This window comes from Chiloscyllium punctatum, chromosome 18, assembly GCF_047496795.1.
Source record: "Chiloscyllium punctatum isolate Juve2018m chromosome 18, sChiPun1.3, whole genome shotgun sequence".
Lineage (NCBI taxonomy): Eukaryota > Metazoa > Chordata > Chondrichthyes > Orectolobiformes > Hemiscylliidae > Chiloscyllium > Chiloscyllium punctatum.
The window spans coordinates 101104136-101126494 of record NC_092756.1 but is presented as its reverse complement, the minus strand read 5'-3'; the positions used below and the strand labels follow the sequence as shown (position 1 = coordinate 101126494).

The 22359-nt window shown below is 45.9% G+C and overlaps 1 protein-coding gene across 2 annotated transcripts in view; it reads left to right on the top strand.

Annotated features, from left to right (window-relative positions):
- The window catches only part of LOC140489435 (sodium-dependent neutral amino acid transporter B(0)AT2-like), a 36948-nt gene that overhangs the window by 2916 nt on the left and 11673 nt on the right, over nucleotides 1-22359 (top strand). Inside the window, exons 2-6 of one of the 2 annotated variants that reach the window (XM_072588989.1) lie at nucleotides 9260-9404; nucleotides 16897-17136; nucleotides 17870-18027; nucleotides 20253-20379; nucleotides 20555-20730. In XM_072588989.1, the coding sequence (XP_072445090.1) occupies nucleotides 16950-17136; nucleotides 17870-18027; nucleotides 20253-20379; nucleotides 20555-20730 (648 nt within the window). In that variant the 5' untranslated portion in view covers nucleotides 9260-9404; nucleotides 16897-16949. The remainder of the gene's footprint in view (nucleotides 1-9259; nucleotides 9405-16896; nucleotides 17137-17869; nucleotides 18028-20252; nucleotides 20380-20554; nucleotides 20731-22359) is intronic. The other variant, XM_072588988.1, reaches the window with a different exon arrangement.

Below are 22359 nucleotides of genomic sequence, written 5' to 3'. Positions count from 1 at the left end.
ATAACCTCACACTTTTCCACATTGTATTCCACCTGCCATTTCTTTGCTCACTCTCCTGCCCCTACCTATCTTTGTCATCTACAAACTTAACAACAATGTCCTCAGTTCCTTCAAGATCATTAAGCCTCAACAGCCCTATGCAGTAAGGAATTTCTCAGATTCACTATTCTCTGAGAAGAATTCCTCTAAATCTTTTCAAATTGTCAGCCATTTAGATCTGTGTGTGGCGGTGCCTCTCAAAACCAGAAGTCAATGCCTCTTCCTGCCTATCGATGTAAATGGAACCTCAGAACAGCTGTGTAACTTAAAGAGAGCATTGCTCATCTCTGTCTTAAATGGGTGACCTCTTATTCTGACATTATGCCCTCTGATTTATAGAATCCCTACAGCATGGAAACTTAGCCTAACAAGTCCACATCTACCCGCCGCAGAGTAACCTACCCAGACACATTCCCCTATCTTATTATCCTATATCTACACCTGACTAATGCACCAAACCAATGCACCTCTATGGGCAATTTAGCATGGCCAATTCTCCTAACTTGAATATCTTTGGATTGTGGGAGGAAACCAGAGCACTCGGAGGGTGCCCACACAGACAGGGGGAGAATCCGAATTTCTGACACAGCTGTTCAAAAGACATCAGGACCCCATCCTTAAATAGGTCCCCTAGACATGAGATACCCCTGGATCTCCAGAGTTTAAAAGTGGCATCTGTAAACCCCGGTTGGAATCCCCATGCTCCCACTATTGGTGTATAGGGGGATGTTTTATGTGAATTACCCTAATTTTGCCGCATTATATTCCAAGCCTTAATTGTATTTAGTATTATAGAGTTTTTACAGTGATCTGTAATGATTTTCCTCTTGTCTGAAAATAAAAGGTTAATAAGTGGGTATTTTACTTGAGAGGCCTCGATGTCCAACCAGATTGATCGTGGATCAGACAAGATCCAATCAGCTATGTAACTTAATAGGGAACTTAACTGATATTTCCTAAAATCTGGGAAATCCAATCCTCCCCTTGCCCGTGGAAGCTGTAGCTTCTTCAGCTTAATGAGGGGCCGTCTATAATTCCAGATAAAGGAACCCAGCCAGCCATATAATTTACGTAGAGCCATCCTCGGCAGCATCACCAGAAGCATTCTCATAGGATATAAGAGACGGGGCAGGACATTCATTTTAATTGGTGCTGTTCTACCCAGCCAGGAAATTGGAAGGTCTCCCCATCGCTGGAGGTCCTCCTTATCCTTTCCAGTAAATGCACAAAATTAGCCTTGTACAACTGACCAAATATTGGGGTAATAAAAATGCCTAAATATAAGAAGCCCTCCAGGGACCAACGAAAGGGAAAAAGGGATCCATCCACTCAGTGGGGTATCATAGCAAGGCCACCCATTGGCATAGCCTCCGATTTTGAAAAATTAATTTTATAGCCTGAGAATGTACTAAATGTATTAATAACTTGGATTAAGCTAGGTACAGACATCAGAGGATTACTAAGGAAAAGAAGAACATCATCTGCATAAAGAGTAATTTTATGTTTACCTGTACCAATCCTCGGGGCCGTTATATTAGGATCAGCTCGTATAGCTTCTGCTAGTGGTTCAATTATTAGCGTAAATAACAATGGCGAGAGAGGACATCCTGACGGCAGCCCCTACCCACACTGAAGCTATCTGAACCTAATCCATTGGTAACCACAACTGCTTTGGGATCACTATACAATGTTGAGACCCATTTGGTAAACACCTTTCCAACGCCAAACCTTTCCAATGTATAAAACAAATATGACCATTCAACCCTATCAAATGCCTTTTCCGCGTCTAATGAAACTACTACTCCTGGTATCTTTCCCTGATGGCAGGCTTGAATCATATTCAAAACCCTTCTAATATTATTGGATGATCTACGGCCCTTAATAAACCCCGTCTGATCCTCCTTTATAATATGTGGCAGCACCCTTTCTAGTCTCAGTGCTAGCGTTTTAGAAAGGATTTTAAAATCTACATTTAGTAAGGATATTGGTCTGTATGACGTACAATCTTCTGGATCCTTTCCCTTTTTAAGGATAAGAAAGATATTTGCCTCTTTCAGTGAAGGCGGGAGATTGCCCTGACTATATGCATAGTTATACATGTCCATAAGTGGACCAGCCAATATTTCTGTAAATTCTTTATAGAATTCAGCTTGAAAACTATCTGGGCCCGGTGCCTTACCGCTCTGAAGTTGCTTAATTGCATCAAGTATTTCTTGGACTGTTAGAAGAGCATTTAGGACCAATACCTGTTCCGGAGTTAGGCCCGGAAAGGTCACAGTTTTAAAAAATGACTGCATCCTCCTAGTCCTGTCTTCACAATCCTGTGATTTATATAACTCAGAAAAAAATTCTCTAAAGATTGCATTAATCTTTTTATGATCATGTGTCAGAATACCTGTACTTTCCTTGATAGACGTAATAGTCTGAGGGGCCTTTTTTCTCTTTGCAAGAAATGCTAAGTATCTACCCAGTTTGTCGCCATATTCATATATCCTTTGTTTTGCAAATAGTATTTCCCTCTTAGCCGTTTGGGTAAGCGTAGTGTTTAGAGCTGTCCTAAGAGCCGTAATCCTTTGCAATTTAATAATAGAAGGTCTACCAGCGTATGCTGTTTCAGCTGCTTTTAAGCGGGCTTCGAGCAGACGCTGTTGTTCTCCCTTCAATTTTTTCTGGGTCGCTGAGTAGGAGATGATCAAACCTCGCGTGTAAGCTTTGATGGTCTCCCACATCATTGATGGGTTGCTAGCCGTACCTGAATTAATTTCTAAAAACGTTTTAAATTCTTGAGAAAAGTACTTTACAAATTACTGTCTTTCATTAGGAAGGGGTCCATACGCCAATGCCAAGGTGATGTCCCATTGTTCCTCGCCTTAGTTTCCATGTATACAGCAGCGTGGTCGGAGATTGCTATACTATCTATTTTACAGGATGATATGGAATTTAAAAAAATCGAGGGAGCAAAAAACATATCAATTCTGGTATGACATTTATGTGGATTGGAGTAGAAAGAAAAGTCTCTGCCCTGTGGATGAAGACATCTACTAATCCTAATTCTTTGTTCAGATCCACCAATTGTCTAGATCTGGGAGATACTCCTACAGTACTCTTGGGAATCCTATCTATTTCCGGATCCATAATACAATTAAAGTCTCCCCCTATAATTGTATGACGGGCACCAAAAGCCATTAATTTTGAAAAGGCTTCCGTTATAAATTTAAAGGGGTGTGCCGGGGGCAGTACAAATTTAAAATCCCATATTCCTCTCCATTTATAAGGACTTTAATCAAAATATATCGCCCAGATTCATCTTTTATCTGATTTAGGATTTTGAAAGGGAAATTTTCCGAACGAGAATAATAACTCCCCTGCTTTTTGAGCTAAAAGAAGAAAAAAAGGCCTGATCAAATCCACCCTGTCGTAATTTCAGGTGCTCTTTATCTAATAGATGTGTCTCCTGTAGGAGAGCTATATCAACTCTTTCTTTCTTAAGATTTGATAATATTTTCTTCCTTTTGACTGGCGAATTACTCCCCTTGACATTCCAGGTGCACCACATAACCGACTGATCAACCATAATCGTCCGGGCCAATATGAGACCCCTCGGGAGGGGAAACCCTATCCAGAACATCCCGAGCATAGAACATATAAAATTTACAAAAATAAAGGCTCTCTAATACACTCACAACAGTGTAATAAAAAACTAATTCTAAATAATAAAAAAAAACATGTTTAAATGGAGATATTCCCCCTTGTTCCCAGGGGGTGTCACTTCCTTTCCAAAGGTCCATCTTATCCTCTCTCAACCAATGTCCCACCCTTAACCCAGGCACTCCTCAACAAAATGAGGAGAATTTGGATATAATGCAAAGCTAGAGTTAACAGTGAGTACCCTACCCCCACCCATACCAACACCTGGATATATTTGGTAATGTTAATACCATATATAAACATATATAACTATAAAATTAGATTAGATTACATTACATTACATTGTGGAAACAGGCCCTTCGGCCCAACAAGTCCACACTGACCCGCCGAAGCGCACCCCACCCATAACCCTACATTTACCCCTTACCTAACACTATGGGCAATTTAGCATGGCCAATTCACCTGACCTGCACATCTTTGTTACTGTGGGAGGAAACCGGAGCACCCGGAGGAAGCCCACACGGACACGGGGAGAACATGCAAACTCCACACAGTCAGTCGCCTGAGGCGGGAATTGAACCCAGGTCTCTGGCGCTGTGAGGCAGCAGTGCTAATCACTGTGCCACCGTGCTGCCCACTCAACCTCAATAAATAATAATTAAATATAATAATACAAAATAGCAAGGGAAAAAAACAACCCTGCTCCTAAAGACAGAAATAAAATAGAATAAGGTAACCACCTCCCCCCAAACATTAACCAAACCCCCTGACTTATATATATAACATACATACACATATATACACATATATATACATACATACATACCCACATATATACATAGGATAATAAAAGGAAACAGCCCCAAGGGAGGGGAGAAAATCAAATCCCTCTCCCCACCCCCTATGATAATATTAAACAGTAAGGTAAGAAAAAAAAAGGGGATATAAATCAAAGTAGGGGGAAAGGCAAACCAACATCCATTATCTCTTACAATTTATCTAAGAGAGTCCAAGAATTCCTTAGCCTTTTCTGGTGATCCGAAGTTATACACGGATCCTTCATGGTTAAAGCGTAGCGTCGCTGGGTAGCGTAAGGAGTACTGAATATTTAAGTCCCTTAAACGCTTCTTTGCCTCATCGAATGCCTTCCTCTTTCGGACCAGAGCTGGGGAAAAGTCCTGGAATAACATGATCTTGGATCCTTTATAGGTCATGGCTTGGGGGTCTTTTCCAAGATTTCTGGAAGCTTCTAGGAGTATCTGCCTCTCCCTATAGCTCTGCAGCCGGATCAGGACTGGGCGTGGACGCTAGTTCGAGCCGGGCCCGCGTATTGCCCATTCTACCCTTACCTGGCCTGATCCAGCTTCTAGATTTAAAAACTGTGGCATCCACAGTTGGAGAAATACTGTAAGCTGGCCTTCCTCTTCCCGTTCGGGAAGCCCCAGCAAACAAATATTTTTTCGATGACCTCGATTCTCTAAGTCGTCAGTGTGATTCTCTAAGGTCTGGACTTGCTGTTCGAGAGTCTGGACCTGATCCACGGCCGGTTGCGCTGTAGTTTCGGAGGTCGCGGCCTTTAGCTCCGCCCCTCCGACTCGGCGCTCGATTTCCTTAATGTCTTGGTCGTGCTTTTGCAGCGCGGCCGAGAGTGAGTCCCATCGACCTTGGGATTCCTCAATGAAAGCGTCGATCTTCGAATCCAATTTGGAAATCATTTCCACGAGGCTTGCAACCATAGGTAAGTCCCCCGGGGCGGCTGTGGACACCTCTGCTGCCGCTGGAGAGGATGGGGGAGGGGTTCCTGCTTGCTGAGAGCTGCGGGCTCCCTTCCCTTTAGTCATTTTTACTAAGGATTAAATTATTTAACTTTAATACGAAGCAACTAATTAAATTAAACAACAGTTTTAAGTGATTTGATGAGTGTGGTGGAGGTGGGTGACCTACTTTGCCCAAGTCTTAGGAAGAGCACTATAGACTCAGACTTGCTGGGTCGCCGCCATCTTGAATCCCCGGAAAGTTATTTTCTAATGTGGTCAAGGACTTGATGGTGCGGAATGCACAAATGATCAGAAATAGTGAATGCAGGTTAGGAAGACAAATAGAAGGACATGGAAAACACTGGAGTTGTTGTTCAAGGAATAGAATTGTAGGCACAGAAGTTAAGCACAATTTGTAGATAAGCTTAGTTAGTTCAACTCTGCAAGAACTCTGACCAGTCCTGCTCTACATGGTATTAAAGGGATTTGGACACACTGGATACACTGCAAGGAAAATCAGAAATTCAGAAGAAATGTCAACTCAGAGAATGTGAATCTGTCTACCGCGGAGTGTGGTTAAGGCAAGTGGTAAAGACATATTTAAGGAGAGCCAGAAAAGGACAATTGAGAAAGGATCAGAGAAAATGTTGATGAACGTGAAGTATAAAACTGTAGCATGAGCTTAATGGACTGAATGGTCTGTTTCTGTGCAGCTTAAAAGCTTTCACAAGTACCAAGTGTCTCAAAACAACCCCAACCAGGTATTTTTGAGTTGTAGCCACTTACATGTGGCAGGGAGAAAGTGAGGACTGCAGATGCTGGAGACCACAGCTGAACAATGTGGTGCTGGAAAAACACAGTAGGCCAGGCAGCATCTGAGGAGTAGGAGAATCGACGTTTCGGGCATAAGCCCTTCTTCAGGAATGAGGCTGGTGTGCCAAGTGGGCTCAGATAAAAGGTAGAGGGGAGGGAATTTGGGGGAGGGGCACTGGGAATACGATAGGTGGAAGGAGGTGAGGGTGATAGGCTGGAGAGGGGTTGGGGAGAGAGAGGTTGGGAAGAAGATTGCAGGTCAAGAAGGTGGTGCTGAATCTGGGGGTTGGGACTGAGATAAGGTGGAGGGAGGGAAAATGAGGAAGCTGGAGAAATCTATGTGTGATTGGAGGGTTCCTTGGCGGAAGATGAGGTGCTCTTCCTCCAGGCGTCGTGTGGTCAGGGTCTGGCGATGGAGGAGGCCAAAGACCTGCATGTCCTTGGTGGAGTGGGAGGGGGAGTTAAAGTGTTCAGCCACGGGGCGGTTGGGTTGGTTGGTGCGGGTGTCCCAGAGGTGTTTCCTGAAACGTTCCGCAAGTAGGCGGCCTGTCTCCCCAATGTAGTGGAGGCCACATCGGGTGCACTGGATAAAGTAAATGATGTGTGTGGAGGTGCAGGTGAATTTGCGACGGATATGGAAGGATATGCGTGTGTCCATGGCTACTCCTTTGGTTTGGAGGAAGTGGGAGGATTGGAAGGAGAAGTTGTTAAGAGTGAGGACCAGTTCAGTCAGTCGAAGGAGGGTGTCAGTGGAAGGGTACTGGTTGGGTTGGCGGGAGAGGAAGAAGTGGAGGGCTTGGAGGCCTTCGTGATGGTGGATGGAAGTGTATAGGGACTGGATGTCCATGGTGAAGATAAGGCGTTGGGGGCCGGGGAAGCGAAAATCATGGAGGAGGTGGAGGGCGTGGGTGGTGTCCCAAACATAGGTGGGGAGTTCTTGGACTAAGGGGGACAGGACAGTGTCGAGGTATGCAGAGATGAGTTCGGTAGCCATGGGCACCCACATGGGCCCCAGCTATGCCTGCCTCTTTGTCGGATATGTGGAACAGTCCATCTTCCGCAGCTACACTGGCACCAGCCCCCACCTTTTCCTCCGCTACATTGATGATTGTATTGGCGCAACCTCGTGCTCCCATGAGGAGGTTGAACAGTTCATCCACTTTACTAACACCTTCCACCCTGACTTCAAATTTACCTGGACCGTCTCAGACTCCTCCCTCCCCTTCCTAGACCCCTCCATTTCTATCTCGGGCGACCGACTCAACACAGACATTTACTACAAACCGACCGACTCCCACAGCGACCTAGACTACACCTCCTCCCACCCTGTAAAAACGCCATCCCATATTCCCAACTCCTTCGCCTCTGTTGCATCTGCTCCCAGGAGGACCAATTCCACGACCGAACAACCCAAATGGCCTCCTCCTTCAAAGACCGCAATTTCCCCTCAGATGTGGTCGATGATGCTCTCCTCCACTTCCCGCTCCTCTGCCCTTGAACCCCGTCCCTCCAATCGCCACCAGGACAGAACCCCACTGGTCCTCACCTTCCACCCCACCAACCTCCGGACACATCGTATCATCCTCCGTCATTTCCGCCACCTCCAAACAGACCCCACCACCAGGGATATATTTCCCTCCCCACCCCTCTCAGCGTTCCGGAGAGACCACTCCCTCCATGACTCCCTCATCAGGTCCACTCCCGGCACCTTCCCCTGCAAACACAAGACATGCAAAACTTGCGCCCACACCTCCCCCCTCACTTCCCTCCAAGGCCCCAAGGGATCCTTCCATATCCGTCACAAATTCATCTGCACGTCCACACACATCATTTACTGCACCCGATGTGGTCTCCTCTACATTGGGGAGACAGACCGCCGACTTGCAGGACGTTTCAGAGAACACCTCTGGAACACCCGCACCAACCAACCCAACCGTCCCGTGGCTGAACGCTTTAACTCCCCTTCCCACTCCACCAAGGACATGCAGGTCCTTGGCCTCCTCCACCGCCAGACCCTGACCACACGACGCCTGGAGGAAGAGCACCTCATCTTCCGCCTAGGAACCCTCCAACCACAAGGGATGAATGTAGATTTCTCCAGCTTCCTCATTTCCCCTCCCCCCACCTTATCTCAGTCCCAACCCCCTGATTCAGAACCGCCTTCTTGACCTGCAATCTTCTTCCCGACTTCTCTGTCCCCACCCCCTCTCCAGCCTATCACCCTCACCTTAACCTCCTTCTACCTATCGTATTCCCAACGCCCCTCCCCCAAATTCCCTCCCCCCTACCTTTTATCTTAGCCTGCTTGGCACACCCTCCTCATTCCTGAAGAAGGGCTTATGCCTGAAACGTCAATTCTCCTGCTCCTCAAATACTGCCTGGCCTGCTGTGTTTTTCCAGCACCACATTTTTCAACTTACATGTGGCAGCCAATTTATGAACATCAAACTCCCACTCAGAATTATTAGGTCTGTTTTGTTAATTTTGGGATAATTATGAGACAGGAATTTCCTGACCATTTTCAAAATAATGCCACAGGGTTTTATTTTACCTCCTCTTGGAAGGGAGAAGGGGAGGTCTCTGTTTGTCTCACTTGAAAAACAGCATCTCCGACAGTGCAGTGATCCCTCAGCACTGACCCTCCAACAGTGTCGCGCTCCCTCAGCACTGACCCTCCAACAGTGCGGCACTCCCTCAGCACTGACCCTCCGACAGTGTGGCGCTCCCTCAGCACTGACCCTCCGACAGTGCGGCGTTCCCTCAGGACTGACCCTCCGACAGTGCGGCGTTCCCTCAGGACTGACTCTCCAGCAGTGCAGCACTTCCTCAGGAATGACTCTTAAATTTTGTGTTCAATCCCTAGAGTGGGAGTTAAACTCACTGAGACCTGCAACAACTAAGTGACAATTCTACAATTTCTGATATGTAATAGTTCTTTGCTCACTGAGGTTAATTTAGTGTGAGTAGAGATTGCAGCAAAAGAAATGTTTCCCTTTCTCCAGCCTTAGATGTGGTTTGCTGCCAAATTGCTGCTGGTTCAGAGGACCTTGCAAGAGCAGCCAGCTTAAGGCAACTCAAACCCCCTGTAGCTGGAAGCAAGACTTCACCTCAACTGCCCGGACTGGGGCTGGGAGCTAAAGCTAAAATGTGAGTATCAAGCCAACTCCCCAAAGCACAACGTTTTCTACACTAATTTGGCAAAGTTTAAAGCATTGACTCAGACCACAGCTGCTGAGTTGGACCTTTTTGCATTTGGAAATGGTTGGAATTGGATTAAATGCTGCAACATTTTCACACACTGACGCAGCTCACTGCTTTTAACAAGAACGTTGCTACGTGGCTTTTGCTTAGAACTGTACACAGACTACTTTTCGAATTGCTTACACATTTTTATTGCAAACTGTGGAAATCCTGACCATTCCTCGTCTCCAACCTGGGGTCACCTCTCCATATCCTTGCCCCAGCTGCTTATCAGTCTCCTTTCTCTGCTGCCCCTGTAACCCAGACCTAGTTCTTGTTGTTTGCCAAATGATGCTTTAAATGACTCTGAATTGCAGTTCTCTGAGATAAATTTCACTCAACTAAACAAATAGTTGGAGCACTTGAAAACTCTTGCACTGATAAGAACTGAGCTGAGTAATCATTAACCAGTTTGAACAGTGAGTGCTGAGATTCTGGATAAGATTCCAATTTAGTCATTCATGGAATGTGAGTAACACTGTCAAGGTCAGCATTATTGCCTATCCCTAACTGTCCTGGAGAAGGTGGTGGTGAACTGCCCTCTTGAACTGCTGTGTGGTGTGGTGTGGAAACACCCACAGTGCCATTACAGAGTTCCAGGATCCTGATCCAGTAACACTGCAAGAATGGTGATATATATCCAAGTCCTATCCATGATTTAGAAGGGAACTTGCCGGTGGTGGTGTTCCCATGTATCAGCAGCCCTTACCGTCATGGTAGTATGGGCCACAAGGTTTGGAACGGGCTGTCTCCGGAGCCTTTGGTTCATTATTACAATGCTTCTTGTGGAAAGTACTCACTGCTACTTCTTAGTGTTGGTTGTGAAGGGAGTGAATGTTGAAGATGGTGGATGGGGTGAAAAGCAAGTAGGCTGTTTTGTCCTTAAGCTTTGTAGCTGCATTCATCCAGGCAAGTGGGGTGTATTGCATTACCCCCACCTCCATCCACCTATTGCATTACCCCCACCTCCAACCACCTATTCCATTACCCCCACCTCCATCCACCTATTGCATTACCCCCACCTCCATCCACCTATTGCATTACCTCCGCCTCCATCCACCTATTGCATTACCCCCACCTCCAACCACCTATTGCATTACCCCCACCTCCATCCACCTATTGCATTACCCCCACCTCCATCCACCTATTGCATTACCCCCACCTCCAACCACCTATTGCATTACCCCCACCTCCATCCACCTATTGCATTACCCCCACCTCCATCCACCTATTGCATTACCCCCACCTCCATCCACCTATTGCATTACCCCCACCTCCATCCACCTATTGCATTACCTCCGCCTCCATCCACCTATTGCATTACCTCCACCTCCATTCATCTTTTGCACTCTCAGCTACCTTCTCCCCAGTCCCACCCCCACCCCCCCCTCCCATTTATCTCTCCACCCCCGATGATCCCAGCCTCATTCCTGATTAAGGGCTCCAGCCCGAAATGTCTATTTTCCTGTTCCTCGGATGCTGCTTGACCTGCTGTGGTTTTCCAGCAACACACACTCAACTCTGATCTCCGGCATCTGCAGACCTCACTGTCTCCCTGTATTGTATCACACTCCTGACTTGTGCCTTGGTGATGGTGGACAGTATTTGGGGAGTCAGGTGGCGAGTTACTCCCTCAATTCCTAGTCTGGGACCTGTTCTTCGGTCTCAATATGTACATAGCTAATCAAGTTCACTTTCTAGTGACTGCCAGGATGTTAATGACGATTTCCAGTTTCTGCACTTATTTGTTTAATTTGGCCAGAGCTTGTTGTCTGCCCCCCCACCGATTCCCACTGACTCCAGTTTTTCTAGGACTCCTTGATGCCACACTGTCAAATGCTTTATTAATGTCAAGGACAGTTACTCTGATGTCACCTCTGGAGTTCGGCTGTTTACAACCTTGGTCCAAAGATGGATCAATGAAGTCAGGGGCTGAGCTGCCCTTGCAGACCCCAGATGGAGCATCAGTGAGCAGGTTGTGGTTGAGTAAATGCCATTCAATGACACTGTCAACAACACCTTCCTTCACTTTGCAGATAATGGAGAGGAGACTGACAACATGGTTTCGCTTGGTTGGATGGGTCCTGTTTTTCAATGCCAGTGTTATACTTGCACCTTCATGCACTTCCCTACCCCTGCAACCCAACACCACACACTTTGCCCTAATTCTGGCATCCTCTTAGAGTTCCTATATCTTTGACCTTGGGATCACCCTATCAGTGAACACAGGCTTGCTAAGTGTAGCTCATGCCAATCACGCAGACTGAAGCACAGACAGCTCCTAAGGCATTTCCTGTAACCAGGGTGCTATGTGGTGGAGCTCAGGACCATTGTGACAGGGTTGTACTGTTTCACGTTCAGTGTGATGGCAGTCAGAGCTGTGTGTGTCACATAGTCCACGTCAATTATCTCCCATCTTCTAAATCTCTCAAGAAAATAAATCAGTTTAACCTTCAATTCTTCAGAAAGTTTAGTAATTATGTTGGTTTATTAATCCTGAACTTGACTGATTAGATTAGATTCCCTACAGTGTGAAAACAGGCCCTTTGGCCCAACCAGTCTACACCGCCCTCCGAAGAGTAACCCACCCAGACCCATTTCCCTCTGACTAATGCACCTAACACTATGGGTAATTTAGCATGGCCAATTCATCTGACCTGCACATCTTTGGACTGTGGGAGGAAACCGGAGCACCCGGAGGAAACCCACACAGACACGGGGAGAACGTGCAAACACCACACAGACAGTCACTGGTATTGAACCTGGGACACTGGTACTGTGAGACAGCAGTGCTAACTACTGAGTCACCGTGCCACCCCCACTCTGCTAACACTCTCTGAAATCCTTGTACACAATGTCTAACAGACAGATGCTTGGGAAGGAACCCGTGAACTAATAGCCAGGAAGAGTTGAGAACTCGGTCTGACAGCATGCTGTCCATGCCCTGGGAGTGTTTGAGAGGGACAGTGTCAGGATGCTGTACTTCCAGTTAAAAAAATGTCAAGTGTGCTTTATGGTCTATCCAAACCTGTCCTGGAAGTGTTTGATGGGGGCAGTGTAGAGGAAGCTTTACATACATTTTAAAAGATTTGGGTGAGTTTTACACTATCTAATCCATGCTATCTCTGTCATGGGAGTGATTTATGGGAACTATGTTAAGGAGCTTTATTTTAATATAAAAAGAGTAGAGAGAGTTTTACTCTGTATTTAACTCCATGCTGTCCCTATCCAAGGAATCTTTGATGGGGACAGTGTAGAGGACCAAATAGGGTCAGTTTAGTTCAGTGCTGGGTGGTTGGTTTGCGAAGCAGTGTGATGCCAACAGTGGTGAATTCAATCCACCACCTGCTGAGATTACCATGATGGACTCTCCTCTTCAACCTCTCCCCTCGTCTGAGGTGTGGTGACCCTCAAGTTAAATCTCCACCAGTCGTCTCTCTCTCTCTCTCTCTCTCTCTGTCTATAAACAGCAGCCCTAGGGTCTAGTAAGACAATGGCAACGTTGTTTGACAGTGGAAGCTTTACTCTATCTAACCCCATGCTGTATCTGACCTAGGGACGCTTGGTGAGTACTATATAGTGACGATGCAGATTTACTTTCATTTTAAAAGGGTAAAGAGCATTATGTTCAACTTAAAAATAGAGGGAGCTTTGCTTTGTACTGAAGCACATGCTGACATTGGTGTGTTTTTTGGGGACATTGTCAAGGGAGCTTTTCTTGCAATTTCAAAGCACAGAAGGAGCTTTACTCTGTATCTAACCCTGTACTGTCCTCGTCTTGGGAGTGTTTGGAGGGGACCATACGGAGGAAGCTTTTTGTAACTGATACCAAGTTGTACCTGTTTTGGGCAATGTATATGGAACTTTACTTGCAGTCTAAATGAGTAAAAGCAGTTTTACTTTCAGGTTAAAACCGTAGAGAAGGCTTTACTGTGTATCTAACCGAGTGGTGTACCTGTCCTGTTTGATGGTGACTGTCTAGAGGAAGCTTTATTCTGTACAGTTCTTCTGTGCAACCTGATGGTTGCATTCATGTGCAACCCCGTATTATAGAAAAATCACACTTTAGAAACAGTGCTTAAAGTGTTGGCGATGTAATCACGTTACAGCCATCACATGTTTTAAAAGTCTGCACTTTAGAAATAGTGTCCCCAATTCGTCAATCGTGTTACAGTAAATTCGCATTAATGAAACGCACATTATAGCAGCACGATCTGTGTATAACTCTGTGCTGTACCTGTCATAGGGGTGTTTGGTGGAGGGAGCTCTAATTAATGCTCTAATTAGCAGAGTAGAGTTACCTTTAACCTGTGCCTAACCCTGTGCTGTACTGTCCCTGAGAGTGTTTGATGGGGACAGTACTGGGGGATTTTTACTTTCTGTTTTAAGCTAGCAGAAGCTTTAGTCTGTATCTGACTCCATGTCTTAGGAGTGTTTGATGGGGACAGTGTCCAGGAAAAGAGTAGAGCAAGCTTTAATTTCACTTAAAAAGCAGAGGGGAAGCATTAATTTCAGTTTAAGAGTAGAGAAAGCTTTACTCAGTGTCTTGTTCCTGTTCAAGTTGGGAAGCTCTGGAGCCTAAAGTCTCTGGTTGTCCTGTTGACATTGTTGTAAATGGGAAGTTGCTGGTCGATGGATTGTTGATCAGCTTTGTCCTTCCAGTAAGTGCGAATGTATCAGTCACAGGACAGCTAATGTCAAGTTTGGTTTTATTCTAGAACTCTATGTGCCAAACAGTCTTTCCAATCTCTCAGGAACTTGGCTGAGTGCCCTTGTGTGCTTGGAGTTGGGCAGTGTGATTGGACGAGATGATAGGGGAGGTGGTTGAATGTGACTTTTCTGGAGATTAGTTTGTGAGAAAGTGTCAACAGCTGTCCCTGGTGCTCACTGCTGGCTTCTCCAGTAACACACTCAACGTAAGTCTACAGGAAGGAACAAAACAACAGAATCTTTACATCAGAAATAAGGTTACAGAGCCGTGAGTATAGGTGAGCTGGAGAATGTTTTTGAGGGAAGGTGAGGGCATGTGAAGGTGGGAGGATGTTGTAATTAGGACATTTGATGGAGAGAGAGGAGGGGGAGGTATGGGAGATGGGAAGAAGGGAATTGAGGCATCTAAGAGAGTGTTTGCTGCGTTTGAAAGAATGTCAGTAGGGGAGGGAGTGCAAGTGAGAGAGAAAGGAAGGAGAGTTATGTCCAGAGGAGGGCAAGTGAGTCACGGTGCCTAAGGGAGTGGAGACAATTTGACTGCGGGTTGCCACGGGTGTGCGTGCTTCGGACAGACACAGACTGAGGAGGGGGTGGGAGAAGGGTGGGCAGGTATTGGTGGGAGAAGGTTGGATTAAGGCAATTATGGATGGGCAATCTCTCAGGAACTTGGCTGAGTGCCCTTGTGTGCTTGGAGTTGGGCAGTGACCCCTAAATCCCATGAACAAATCTTTAAATCATAGTAATTCCCATTATACCTTTTCGACAGTAGCTCAATGCTCATGCCTTTATGGCCTCCCTTATTCAGATTTAAATCCCTCGGTTTGGACCAAACTGCATTGAATTTTCCATTACTTTGAAAACAGTCATTTGCAATAACCTGTAATATATCCTAACATCATAGGAACATTATAAAGCAAAATGTATCACACAGCCACAGCAGAAAAATAAGATTCTCGGAGACCCTAACCAGCGTGCGGACAGACCCCGGGGCAGGGTGCGGACAGACCCCGGGGCAGGGTGCGGACAGACCCCGGGGCAGGGTGCGGACAGACCCCGGGGCAGGGTGCGGACAGACCCCGGGGCAGGGTGCGGACAGACCCCGGGGCAGGGTGCGGACAGACCCCGGGGCAGGGTGCGGACAGACCCCGGGGCAGGGTGCGGACAGACCCCGGGGCAGGGTGCGGACAGACCCCGGGGCAGGGTGCGGACAGACCCCGGGGCAGGGTGCGGACAGACCCCGGGGCAGGGTGCGGACAGACCCCGGGGCAGGGTGCGGACAGACCCCGGGGCAGGGTGCGGACAGACCCCGGGGCAGGGTGCGAATGGACCCCTGAAAGAAATGTTGTCAAATGATAGATTCAAGCTGTTTCTTAAAGGTGAGGTGGAAAGGTATAGGCAGAGATTTCGGGAGCTTACAGCCACCCGTTATGCTCTGATTTAAAATCGAAATGCTCGAGCGGTCAGTAAGCAATGCATCGCTCTGACTGGGTCCAAGCTGGGAAGTAGAGTTTAGCTGGAGCTTAAGTTTGTGTAAGTCAGGAGCTTGGAGCATGACCAAGTTGTCGGTGGAATAATGATGTCTCTCAATTATAAAGGCATGGGTGAGAATTTTAGCAACAGGTGAGCTGGGAGAGGAATGGTGACAGTGTGAAATGAAAATAGGTGATCTTAGTGATAGTGTGAATATGGCAACCAAGTTGTAAAAGAGTCCAGTGTAGTTGGGACAGTGGCCGGGGAAGGGAATGAGGTAATTCATTAGGGATCACAGTTTCTGAAGGCCATTGTTATAGTCTTATAATGATTTAGTTGGGAAATTTGGTTGATCTAGGATTTGATGTTGGACAGGTAGTATGACAAATTTGACACATTGTTGGGTTTGAGAGTGGCAGTGTTGAGGGGAAGCTAGAAGTCAGCATAAATGTTAAAGCTGACATCATGCCTGTGAGCAGCATCACATCAGTGAGAAATAGAATGAGCCCTTTTTGGGGGTGTACAGTAGTGATTGTGCCAATGATCGGAAGTGACAGTCCGTTAGTATAAGAATGGTGGATGACAGTCTCACTGTTTGAACAGCAGAGCTGTTGTAGGATGGTGAGGAGCACGCAGTGAGTGGCCTCTGCTGGCTGCAGGTCATCCTGCAGATTCAGGTTGATGCTGACTTTCGGCTTCAATGGGTATTTGCTGTTGTGTGAAGATCTAAATCCTTTCTGTGCCTTGACTGTGATTTTGATATCCTTGACTCCTCAACCGTAATTATTAAACAGTACTCTTTCATCTCAAGTATCAGGAGAAAGTGCAGATGTTGGAGATCAGAGTCAAGAGTGTAGTGCTAGAAAAGCACAGCAGGTCAGGCAGCATCCCAGGAGCAGGAGAATTGACATTTCAAGCCTAAGCCCTTCATCAGGAATGAGGCTTGTGGGCCGGGGGTACTGAGAGACCTATCCTCTGATGTTGCCTGACTTGCTGTATTTTTTCAGCACCATATTCTCATCTCAAGTATCAGTTTGGATCAATCACCATTTCTAAATGGCGTGAACTATTCCCTGATGTGTCACGTCTGATGCGGCAGAGACGTTTGTCATTAATTTGTTGGAAAGAGAGACCGTTACTTTAGAATTTTCCACTCCAGTAATCAAGCAATTTAAATATTAGATTTCCCTGATTACATGTTGCATTTTTACCTCCACAGCCAGTTCTGCTTGGACACGGCTTGTCACTTCACTACGTCTACCCGATGCTCTGATGGAAAAGAGCAAGACGGACTCTCAGAGTGTGGACGTGACCGAGTCTAGCACAGGACTTGTGCTGGAAGAGCCTTCCAGACCTGCATGGGGAAGTAAGCTGCAGTACATTCTCGCCCAGGTGGGATTCTCCGTGGGACTGGGAAATGTCTGGAGATTCCCCTACCTATGTCATCAGAATGGGGGTGGTAAGGTTCTATGTTTTATTACTGGTTTATTCCACATTCCTTTCTGAAAGTGTTAAGTTGCTGGGCTGCGCCAGTACCTGGTTAGAATGACCATCTGATGGTGATATTTGTGAGCAGTCATGTGTAGAAGGCAGTGCAGCCTGATCTTGCTCTCCAGCTAAAGGGGGAGTCACCAGCCAGACTTACCCTGACTAAACTCTGGCCAGGAGCCAGCCCTCTACTGGGGGATCGATCACCAGAGGAAATCACATAAACCAAAGCTGACAAATACCCAGTAAGAAGGATTAGCAGCATTCTCAACCTTGGCATGTCCCAAAGGATATTAATGTCAGTGAAGTACTTTTAAGATATGGTCCGTGTTTATTGGAAACATGGCAGCCAAAATGTACCCGGTCCACACTAAGTGATGCATTTACCCTGTTCACACTTCTGTGGAGAGTAACCACGTTCACACACTGGAGGCTGCATTCCATTAGTTGTGCCCATGAGCCATTGTCAGACCTGAGGCCAGCTTCCAGGTTATTGGCTGCAAGGTAGTAATTGCACAAAATGTTGAGCTTATAGGAACAGGAGGAGACCATTTAGCCTCTTCATTCTCATTTGTCCCATCATTCAGCTTGAACAAGTCTGATTTACCCATCTTCCTTTCCAAATCGTTTTCAGTTAGAGAGCTCCAGTGAGCAGATGTATTTTGTAAAATCTTTGATTAATGTTTCTGTTGTTATTGTTCCAGGAGCTTTCCTTTTTCTTTACCTGATCCTGCTATTGGTGATGGGGATCCCATTGTTTTTTCTGGAATTGGCAGCCGGACAGAGTATCCGTCAGGGCAGTATCGGAGTCTGGAAACATATCAACCCACGACTCTGTGGGATTGGGTTTGCCAGCTGCGTGGTGAGTGTGGCACAGTGGGGGGCAGAGGGAGGATAGTGCTGAGAGGGTTGAGCGTGGCACTTGTGGGGGGGGGGGGGGGGGCATGTGGCTGTTACATTGCGTGGTCAGTTACACAATTGAGTGAATGGTGGAGGGTTATTACTGCATCTCTGCAGGATTGGGTGTGTTTTTTTAATGCCTTAATTTGAAAGGTTGTAAAAGGATGTACAATAACCCGGAAAGGAATAATTTGATTAGAGATAGTCAAATTGGTTTTGTGAAGGGTAGGTCGTGCCTCACTAATCTTATTGGGTTCTTCAAGAAGGTGGCGAAACAGATGGATGAAGGTAAGGTGGTTGATGTGGTATGTGGACTTCAGAAAGGTGTTTGATAAGGTTCCACATGGTAGGCTATTGCACAAAACACGAAGTTTCGGGATTGAAGGTGACTTAGCGGTTTGGATCAGAAATTGGATGGCTGAAAGAAGACAGAGGATGGTGGTTGATGGGAAATGTTCGTCCTGGAGCTCAGTTACGAATGGTGTGCCACAGGGATCTGTTTTGAGGCCACTGCTGTTTATCATTTTTATAAATAACCTGGATGTCGGCGTAGAAGGGTGGGTTAGTAAATTTGCGGATGACACTAAGGTCGGTGGAGTTGTGGATAGTGCTGAGGGATGTTGCAGGTTACAGAGGAACATAGATAAGATGCAGAGCTGGGCTGAGATGTGGCAAATGGAGTTTAATGCGGAAAAGTGTGAGGTGATTCACTTTGGAAGGAGGAACAGGAATGCAGAGTACTGGGCTAATCGTAAGCTTCTTGGCAGTGTAGATGAGCAGAGAGATCTTAGTGTCCTGGTACATAATCCTTGCAAGTTGCCACCAAGGTTGATAGGGTTGTTAAGTGTGTTGGCGTTTATTGATAGGGGGATTGAGTTTCGGAGCCACGAGGTCATGCTTCAGCTGTACAAGAGACAGTGATGAGACCCATACTGGAGTATTGTGTACAGTTCTGGTCACTGCATTATAGGAAGAGCATGGAAACTTTGGAAAGGGTTCAGAGAAGATTTACTAGGATGTTGCCTAGTATGGAGGGAAGGTTATATGAGGAAAGGCTGAGGGAACTGAGGCTGTTTTTATCGGAGAGAAGGAGGTTGAAAGGTGATTTAATTGAGATAATCAGAAGGTTAGATAGTGTGGACAGGGAGAGCCTTTTTCCTCGGATGGTGAAGGCTAACACGAGGGGACATAGCTTTAAATTGAGGGGTGATAGATTTAGGACAGATATTAGGGATAGTTTCTTCACTCAGAGTAGTAAGGGTGTGGAACGGCCTGCCTGCAACAATAGTAGACTCATCGACGTTAAGGACGTTTAAGTGGGCATTGGACATACATATGGATAATAATGGAACGATGTAGGTTAGATGGGCATCAGACTATTTTCACAGGCCGGCGCAACATCGAGGGCCGAAGGGCCTGTACTGTGCTGTAACATTCTATGTTCATGAGATGTGGATGCAACAGACAAGAGCAGCTTTCATTACCCATTCTAATTGCCCTTGGAACTGTGTGTCTTACTCAGCCATTTAACCGTATGGCTGTGGGTCTGGAGTCACATATAGATTAGACCAGGTAAAGTCTGCAGTTTTCCCTTCCCTGAGGGCATGTGTGTTCCAAATGGGTTTACATGGTCAGCATGAGGTTAGTTTTTAATAACAAAACTTACTTTCTTGAATTCATATGTCATCATTGGCCGTGGTGGGATTTGAACCCGTGGGTGGCACGGTGGCACAGTCATTAGCAGTGGTGCCTCTCAGCGCCAGAGACCCAGGTTCAATTCCTGCCTCAGGTGACTGTCTGTGTGGAGTTTGCACATTCTCCCCGTGTCTGTGTGGGTTTCCTCCGGGTGCTCCGGTTTCCTCCCACAGTCCAAAGATGTGCAGGTCAGGTGAATTGGCCATGCTAAATTGCCTGTAGTGTTAGGTGAAGGAGTAGATGTAAGGGTCTGGGTGGGTTGCAATTCGGCGGGTCGGTGTGGACTTGTTGGGCCGAAGGGCCTGTTTCCACTGTAAGTAATCTAAACTAATCTAATCCATGGGGTTTTACATTCCTTGTGCAGTGACATTACCAGTACAGCCCATCCTCCCTGGAGCATGGGTAAACTCTCTTGTTGTTTTGTGTGAGGCTTTATTTTACCCTTTATTTTCAGGGTGAAGTCACTGACATCCATGTTTGTTCATTCCTCAGGTCTGTTCCCTTGTCTCCCTCTATTATAATGTCATCATTGCTTGGAGTCTATTTTATTTTGGTCACTCCTTCCAGTATCCACTGCCCTGGGAATCCTGTCCCACTCTCGCCAACCAGACAGTAGCAGGTAGGCAGCTCCTTCACTCCTGCTAAGCTTCCTGAAAAATAACTACCTCACATCATTTCCGCTTTTCCCTTGCTTCTACCCTGCTTCCCCTCACCCCCAGCTTCTTTTCCCATCTCTTTCTTCTGCTCATTCTAGGTAGTAGTCTGGATTATATTTGTTTTGTTCTGTGCTGCAGTCACTGAGTGCCTGGAGAGTTCTGCCACAACGTATTTCTGGTACCATGAGGCCTTGAACATCACCAGCTCCATCAATGTCAGTGGAGGGCTAGATGCCACCATGACCGGTTGCCTGCTTGCTGCCTGGGTTATTGTCTGTCTCGCCATGATCAAAGGAATCAAATCCTCAGGAAAGGTAATGGATAATCCTTAGCCTTCAATAGCTTCTGTTTCACAGCGAGTATCTAGCAGTGCTTCTGTGGTGGGGAGCTATGTAACTGCTGTCCCCTGGGAATTCCCAGAAAGAGTTAACTTCTCAAAAAGAGGAGCACGTTTTAGAATGACAATATTTCCATTCTGCACAAGAGGAAGGAGTTTCACTGCTATATTAAATTCACTTTTAATTGAGGAAATGTTCCAAAATGTTAGGCAGAGTTAGAAGGAAGAATATTAGGTTTTCTTTTCAAGGCTTGGAATAAGAGATGAGGTTTAAGAAGATTTTCCCGGAAATGAAGAGGATGTGAGGGTTGTGTTAGGTTCAGAATGCAGAGGCTTAGGGAGTTCCACTTATACCTCTGCAAATAGTGGGACAGATGAACTACACAGGAGACTGAACTAGTAAAAGGAATGTGAAGTTGAGGTGTTTGTAGGAATAGAGTACAGTATGACACAAAGACAAGAATAAAGGTTTAGAATGAAATGTTGTTACAACTGTGACAGGGCGACTACGCTGTCCACTTCAAATCCCACTACTCTCAGCTACACTTCTGATATAAATCTGTTGATTCAGTCCCAGGGTTTTTTCACGAACTCAAAATAATCATTTTTTTATAAATTAACATTGCTATAATGCAGACTTAGAAGTATACACCCTTTTAGTTCCAAATCAAACACACTCCCAAAGGACAGACAATGCAGAGATGATATTTTAAAAAGAGCAAAAGATAAACATTCTTTTTTTATCACTAGTCTGAAAATGGATGTCAGTATTTGTTGAATACTCATAGTCCACTGGACTTCTTGCTGATAAAATGAAAGAGGATATTAGGAGGAAGGTGTAAAGGAGACATCAGAGGTAGGTTTTTTACACAGAGTTGTGAATGCATGGAATGCATTACCAGTGGTGATGGTGGAAGCAGAATCAGTGGGAACATTTAAGCGACTGCTGGCCATGCACATGGAAAGCAGTGAGTTGAGGGTTGCGTAGATTGCTACTATATTTTACATTAGGATTAAATCTCGGCACATCATGGGCCAAAGGGCCTGTTCTGTGCTGTACTTTTCTATGTTCTAAACTGTTGACAGCATAGATCGAATAAAGATCTTTCAAACAAGGCTGCAATTTGGATGGATATTAAGCTGGATCTGACTCTTTGGATAGTAATCACAGTTCAACTTTTCATTGTTTTCACAGTAATTCAAATAATGAAGTTCAGAAACTATCAGGTTCCCAAGCACTTCAACTAAGCAAGAGTCTTACAGCTGGACCGCAGTTTTGCAGGTTTCCTCCCTGTTTTCTCAGACCCTCGAAGTTTGTGAGACCAAAATCCAAGACCACAAAGGGTTGCTAGGCAACTATCAGCACAGAGACCCCCATTGTCTCTTCCAAAGTTAGGATTTCCACTGTTCAAAGGCTATTAATTTCATATCTTATGCTCCCTAAAAGTTTTGCTTGGCTATTTTTCCAGTCATTAGAATTTCTGTAATCATCAGATAGATTGTAGCCCTATTAAACTGTTGACTTCATTTCCAAGACATCACACTGGTTCTCCCCAAACCTCTGGTTAAAAATCCCTTTTCAATCCAGAAGGTGCCTCCATTGTTT